The sequence below is a fragment of the Callorhinus ursinus genome, unplaced genomic scaffold (genome assembly GCF_003265705.2).
Source record: "Callorhinus ursinus isolate GAN/ISIS: 27379988/994484 unplaced genomic scaffold, GSC_fseal_2.0 scaffold121, whole genome shotgun sequence".
Classification (NCBI taxonomy): domain Eukaryota; kingdom Metazoa; phylum Chordata; class Mammalia; order Carnivora; family Otariidae; genus Callorhinus; species Callorhinus ursinus.
In genome coordinates this window covers 106,813-114,195 of record NW_027397183.1, presented here as the reverse complement: position 1 = coordinate 114,195, position 7,383 = coordinate 106,813, and the positions used below count along the sequence as shown (strand labels likewise).

At 45.3% G+C, this 7,383-nt stretch overlaps 1 protein-coding gene across 1 annotated transcript; it reads right to left on the bottom strand.

The window, feature by feature from the left end:
* Positions 1-1,966: 1,966 nt before the first annotated feature.
* On the bottom strand, positions 1,967-6,118 carry TXNIP (thioredoxin interacting protein). The gene is made up of 8 exons (XM_025858464.2): positions 5,568-6,118; positions 5,007-5,079; positions 4,732-4,879; positions 4,436-4,538; positions 4,039-4,295; positions 3,791-3,947; positions 3,528-3,679; positions 1,967-3,384 (listed from the first exon to the last, which is right to left on the bottom strand). Exons 1-8 carry the CDS (start codon positions 5,815-5,817, stop codon positions 3,349-3,351), a joined length of 1,176 nt encoding a protein of 391 aa, XP_025714249.1. The 5' UTR covers positions 5,818-6,118; the 3' UTR covers positions 1,967-3,348.
* Between the last annotated feature and the right edge of the window lie 1,265 nt (positions 6,119-7,383).

Genomic DNA, 7,383 nt, shown 5'->3' with positions numbered 1-7,383 from the left:
CCATCACTAGTCACACAAAGGAGCTAATTAAATTTAAATTAAACAAGAATAAAAATTCAGTTCATCAGTCACACCACATTTCAGAGCTCAGTTGCCATGGGAGGCTCATGGCTAACTGTTTGGGGGAACATAGAGAACATTTCCAACATCCCAGGAAGTTCTATTGGACGGTGCTGAATTTGAGGCATTCCGGTATCAGGAGGAGATGCATATGCTCTTGCCGTTAGAGAATCAGATCTGTAACAGAACTTTGATGTAGGTTTTGTTTTTTTTATTTAAAGATTTATTTATTGGGCGCCTGGGTGGCTCAGTTGGTTAAGCTACTGCCTTCGGCTTGGGTCATGATCTTTAAAAAATATATTTATTTATTTATTGGAGAAAGCGAGAGCACATGAGAGGGGGGAGGGCCAGAGGGAGAAGCAGGCTCCTCGCCCAGCAGGGAGCCCGATGCGGGACTCGATCCCGGGACTCTGGGATCATGACCTGAGCCGAAAGCAGTCGCCCAACCAACTGAGCCACCGAGACACCCAACTTTGGTGTTAGTTGTCTACCCTCTCCCTGCTATCCTCTTCTCCCATCTTGTCGCATTAGCCAGGCCCTTTACTCCAACAGCCAGGCTTTCTCTCCATCTCTTCCTCTTGCCCTCTGGCCTGCTCATGTCCTTGCTCCACCCCTCCAGTCCCTGGAAAACAAGCTGCACAAAAAACTTTCCATCAACTTTGACCCGGTTTTCTGGTCACATTCAGCGAAAAGGGGAGGAGCCACTAAACTCTTGAACAGGTAAGAAAAAGAGGCAGCGGAAATAAGAGTAAAGGAGAGAGTCACCCAGGCAACAGGGAGCTAGAGCCAGACACCTTGGGAAAGAAACCCAAAGAGCCAAAAAAGAGAAGAGCTCCTGAGAATAAAGACAGATCAACAAAGACTGAAGTGGGAAAGAATCTTCTCAATCTCACTTTCTGCTCAATTCACGTTGATTTTACGAACTTCCAGGAGTCTGAGGTTTGGAATTAAGTATGTGGAAATCCACAGAAAAGTCAAGCCCCAAATCCCCAAATAGGGTCCAGGACTGCAAAAGTTTCAATAAGCCAGAAGCCGGAAAGTACATTAACCTCCATAGTCTCAGGGTTGCGCATCCTCATCACCTTTGAGAATAACAAAAATCATCTCAATTACAGGGGGAGTTGTGGTATCCATTTACTGTTCTCACCCTATAAGGAAGAAATAGGAACTGCAGAAGCATATCCTAAGGGATGAGGGTGGGGTTAAATATTCAGCAAACATTTACTGGGTTTTGATTATATGTTTCTTTGCTAGGAACTGTAATAGGAAGGTAGCTGCCTCCAAGGAATACTCAAAAGTCTAGATCCTTAGGTCCTAAATAATTATCATCTTATGTCTTACTGTATATAAACCTGGTTTAGCTAAGAAACCCTAGGATGAAACCAAATTATAAAATAGGGAACCATAACCCTTTCCTTTCAAACCCCCTCTCTGATTTTATCTTTGTGTATCTTAGGTGCTCATTTTATTTTTTAAAAGGTCTTATTTTTAAGTAACCTCTACACCCAAGATGGGGCTAAACGCACAACCCTGAGATCAAGAGTCACATGCTCCCCTGACTGAGCCACCCAGGTGCCCCAAGAGCTCTTTTAAAAAGATTCACGCACTCCAAAATTGAAGGCATTTCATCATGAGTATCTACAGGTGCAGAAAACTAGCCTGCACCACCAGAATATCCCACCCACAGCTTTAGTTAATTGGAATTAAAACTAAATGTGGCTCAAATTCCTTCCCTTTTCACCCCAACCCCCACTCTGACAATAATCACTAGTGTCCTGTAACATAGGTAATGTTTTCCCCACAAGGTATCCAAAACCGGAACAGTGAAGTAGGGGCCACGTTCCCTCAGGTATACTTTCTAACAGCTTCAACACCACCATCTCACAGACAACAAAAGCATGTCATTAAAAAACTTTTATTTTTTTATTTTTTACAAAGAATACCCCCCACCTGGGGTGAAAATATATCTGGTTAAGTACAAAATATAGTTTTTATCATACAAAAAGATTAACAATTAAAAAAAATGAAACCACCTTCAGCCCACATACTTTCTCAGAAAAGAGTAGAGCTCAGTGCTCTGACACAGGACAGTGAACAAAGTGCTAAGGCTGAGTGTGACTGACCAAGTGCTAGGGGCTGCAGTGAGAGAGGGCTGGCATATCCCTGCCTCCTAACACTGGGCAGAAAGGGAGCCTGGGGGCTTTGGTGAAGACCTGCCCTCTTGTTTCTCATGGCAATGTCTGGAAGCTCTGATCACAGTGAATGGGGCATCTTAAGCTAGAGTTCCTCCTTGGGTGTGGAGAAGTCACAGTGGGCAAGGCTGATAGCAGCAACCCTTCTCATACAATTAGAGTGTCAGAATGACAGAATTCTGTACACTGGGACAAAGTCTCAAAAGTGAAAAATAACACTATATATATATTTTTTGTCATTGTGCTTACCCCTAGAAACGTAGTAGACCAGTTTTAGCTTACATTTGAGATCAGAAGGGGGGGAAAACACCCCAAATTTGACAGAACTAAAGTGCTAAGAATTACCACCTCAGAATCCATTCCAAGGAGTCACATGAAAAGGAAAACACATTCTCCTGCATGAAAACATTTGCCAACAGGAGAACACAGTGCAATACGCTCTAAAAATGGCTTTTAAGACCTTTGGTGGGGGCATAGTTACAACTGCTTTAAGCCAGATTAAAGTACATTCTAAGCAAAGACAACCCTTAGAGACTCTTCTCTTTAATTCACATGGGAAGCCCTCTCCAAAGTTTAAATCAAATCAGCTCTGGAAGGTTGTTTTTTTTCTGTAAGTGTACAAAGGGCAACACTGATTTTAAGAACCCTCTTGTCCCAAAATTTTGGCCATGGTTTTTTTCCCTTTTGTTTTCCTGGTTTGCTAAATTGGCTCTGCTCCACATGGCACAAAAGTTCCAAGATCTATAATCCCCTCCAAAATCCTGGAGAGGCCATTTCTACCCCTTATATTCAAAACTACAAAAATGCCTCAATTTTTAAGATCTCAGAAAATGGGACGGGCCCGAGTTTTTCTACTGTGTTTTTAAACCCATCCAGCAAACACTCCCATTATCACAACATCTCACTGGCTGAGGACAGGTGCACGCACCATATAAGGCCCAGGAGACCGCCTTCTGATCACCTCCTACATCGTGGAGTCAGAGGCTGGGGTGGACCCATACCCCACGGTAGAGACTGTCAAATCTCTGAAATAGTCAAAGTCCAGGAAAAGAGGCAAAAGAAACAAGTTAAGTACAGCTGCTTTTTTTCCACATGTTCACTGCACATTGTTGTTGAGGATGCAGGGATCCACCTGGGGGCGGGGGCAAGAAGAGAAAGAAATGACCATTTTAGTTTGGGTAAGAACTAAAACAGCCACCCAGTTTAGCAATCCCTCCCACTCAACTTCCTATAGAAGGCTTAGAAGAAATGCAGTAGTAAAATGACAATTCTCACCTCAGTATAAGTAGGTGGTGGCATGAACTTGAACTCGGGAGCATACATAAAAATAGGGCTGTCTTGGGAACCATCAATGTCATCTAGCAGAGGAGTGGTGGGGCTCTCCAATCGGTGATCTTCAGGAATGATATCCATATAGCAAGGAGGAGCTAGAAAAAACACAGGCATAAGAAGTCTGGCCATGAAATGCCTGACCATCACAATTTCACAAACCCAAGGAGGCCAAAGGAGAAAAAAAGACATTATTAGGTCTGGCTCACCTTCTGGGGTATCGGGGATGTTGAGATCTACCCAACTCATTTCAGAGCTAGTTCGACTGGCCATGCTGGATGTCCGGCTGCTCAGACCTGACCTGCTACCAATTACCAGGGGCAGATCAAGGATGACCTTCTTGGAGCCAGGGACACTAACATAGATCTAGAAAGGAAAACGGTAGTTTGTTAGACTAGAAGTCTGGAGAAACCACTATTTTGAAAGATGAACAATTTCTCTGACTCTACCCACTCACCAGTAAGGAGTATTCAACTCGAAGAATGTTGCAGCCCAGGATAGAAGGCCTGATCTTCTGCACCCGAAGGCTCTTGCCACGCCATGATGCACAGGTTCCTGAGATGATATGATTGCCTCTGACCGATGACAACTTCTGCGTCAGCACCTTGGTTTGGCCATTGGCAAGGTAAGTGTGGCGGGCTACTATGGCAGCTTTGGGAACCACTATGCGGGAACATGTATTCTCAAAGTCAGCATGGATGGAAATCTCATCACCTAGTAATGAGAAAGATGAAAACCTATTAGCTGATGCTCAGTACAATTAACGGCTTTTATTCTATCCCTATCCCCTGCCCTCACTCCCAAACCCACAGTTCTGTTTCATCAGTCTACCCCTTTAAGTGCTAGGTTTTTACCTTCACAGAATCCTTTTCTGTCAATCCGGGCAGAGACAGACACTTGTCCATCCGGAATGAACATGCAGGAAACTTTCTGCTCCTTTTTAGCAGACACAGGGGCCTATGTTCAATAGGGGTAAAAAAGATGTTTTGAGAATTTCCAGAGATACTTCTCTGCTTCTTCTTCCTTCCCACTCCTTACCCAGAATAGGCAACTTTTCCTCCCACCCCTGGGGTGCTTCCATCTGATGCCCAAGACCCTTGACTTATCATCACCGAAGCCCAAAAGAAGAGAATTTTAAAATGAAGCTCACCATTAAATCAGGAGTATTGACATCCACTAAATCCATCACTTCGAAGATTTTCTTTGTCTCTTGAGTTGGCTGGCTGGGGCGATCAAGAAAAGCCTTCACCCAATAGTCTACACACCCATATTTTCCTTTGAAGGATGTTCCCAAAGGCCTGTGTCAAAAAAAAAAAAAAAAAGCAATTAATCTAAAAATCCCCTCCAAGAATAAGAAGTTACCAAAAGTGGGGACAATTTTTAGAGATGAAAAAAGTCCAAAGATGTATTTTAGCAGACACCTACCCCTGAGGAAGCTCAAAGCCGAATTTGTACTCATATTTGTTTCCAGGTCTCATGATAACCACCTCATTCTCACCTGAAGAGAAAGAAAACAGAGTAGACCATCAGGTTTCTTGTTATACTTAAGATGCATCTGTGCAATAAGGAATTCCTAGGTAGCATGCAAGCATTTTGTCACTCCCCCATTCTCACCCCCCATGTTCTTAAAAGAAAGATTCTGATGCGTTTTGTTGGGCAAAAAGTTACAAAGCCCTGCAATGATGAAAGGCTCAACCAGGACAGAGAAGCTACCATCCTCTCAAACAGGAAACAAAAAATTAACTTCTGCATACAGGAAACCTTTAAATAGCTAAGGCAACCATCCCTCAGGATCACCTTCAGAACACGACACTAAGAAATTGCACAAACCACCTTTCTTTGAGGACAGAATCTGCAAGTTAAAACTAAAAAAGGAAGCAACACAAAATTCAAGCTGCTCAACCTGAGCAACTTGGAATATTTAGCATGAGCTCCAATCATTCGTTTCAACTCTCTTTTGGAATCAGCTTTCAGCCGACCACTCACCTGTTGGCTGGTCTTCCAAGAGAAGCGTGTCTTCGTAGCGCAGGTACTCAGAGGTCTGTTTACACTGCTGGGATCCCTGCAGCCACAGGACTTTGGCCACTCCGCAAGCCAGGATTCTGACAGCTTTGACTCGAGTGACTTCGCACACCTCCACTATCACCCGGCCAGCCACTTTCTCCCCACTGCCGTACACCTTTTCAGGATCGTTAAAGACCACCTCAAAAGATTTGATCTTCTTGAACATCACCATGATTGGGCTGGGTTGCCTTAACAGCTATCAACCGGGGAGAAAAAAAACCCCACACAATTCCAATTCCAAAAACCCCTCTACAAGAAATTATTTCACTCTTCCAACTCTCTACTAAGATTTCAAAAAGATGTCAGAGAAACATAAGCTGTAGGTTATGCCGAAAGAACTCCAGAAAGAAAATCAAGAGCTTTCCTTCCTATCTTCCAACAGCTGGAGGAGCGCTCCGGATCTCGGCGGGGCGTTTCAACTCACTACAGCCGGAGAGACACAAGGCGAGCGTCAAGGAAGTGCCCGCAGGTCCTTTATATAGTAGCGCGGGGCGAGCAGGGCCACGCGAGCGCTGGTCCGGAGGCTCGTGCTGCCCTCGTGCACAGCCCCGCCATTGGCTGCCCGGTCCTTGTTTACCAGGAGCCCAACCAATCAGCGAGGTCGCAGCGGCGCGTGGACACGGTGTGCTCCTGGCGGGGAAAATGGTTGTTGTGCAGCACCGCGTCGCAGGGAGGAGGGGGCGGAGGGGCTGCGGAGCGGATTCCCTCCGGCTCAAAGGAAGCGGGGTCTCGCTGACCCTAAAATTTATCGGGGGTTAGTGGCCGTCGGAGGGCGGGTGCAGATGCTTCTGGGCTGGGAGCAGTGTTTGAGGCAAAAAGAAAATGTGCTTCTGTGGGAATTTCGTGCTTAGCCTTAGCCAGTTCAATGAATTTAGAGGCGACTGTTTGTTGCCGGCTCACAAGTCGCAAGTCCTGTGAAAAATAATCCGATAACAAGAATACTTCAGAATTGGGGCGGAGGCCAGGCAGCGCCGACGTCACTGTTCAGGAAGATACCCTTTGTCCTCTTGCCCCGCGTCTCTGTCAAGCCCCCAAACTACTGTGAAAGGAAGGAGAACTTGTCACAAATTGTAAACCTCTCTTCAGTCCTCAGTGGACAGCGGGTGGGGGACGACTGCTCGGCCTTCTCTCTCCCTTTCTAGCCCCTCAGAGCTCGGAACTGCGTGCCTGTGCTGTTCTCAGCCCCTGTACCCTCTATTCCGTTCTCTCTGTTCTCTGGAACGGAAATAGGGCGTGTTCACATCCTGTTGCTTATCCCCTCATCTCTTCAGTTTCTACCTGCAAAGTTGGGGAACACTTTGTTTATGTTCCCCCAGTTACCCATGATTCTTCAGTCAGGTGTGTACTCTGGGCTCTGATTCTCACTCTCTCACTGCTTCTTGAGGAAAGGAAAGAAAAAGAAAAAAGATGCTTCACTCTTTCCACTTGGCTCCTGAGTTGTTAGTACGCTTTTTTGTCTTCATCCCCTCTGCGATCCACTAAATCAAAGGTACCTCCCTAAATCTGTTGCCCACACTCCTCACAGCCTAGTTAAAAGTTCTCTTGTTTATAACCAAAGTGTCAGTGGAGAGATGGCTGTATTCCTGTTTGAAGGAAGAGCTTCCCTATCTTTTAAAAGTGTTTTTCTAAGCCCTTTAGCAATCCCGGTGAAGAAAGAGAAGACAAAAAGGGTCACCAGAACGCTATATGTTCAAGCTAGAAGAAACCCTGACTCCTCACTCTGTGTTGTCATTTGGCT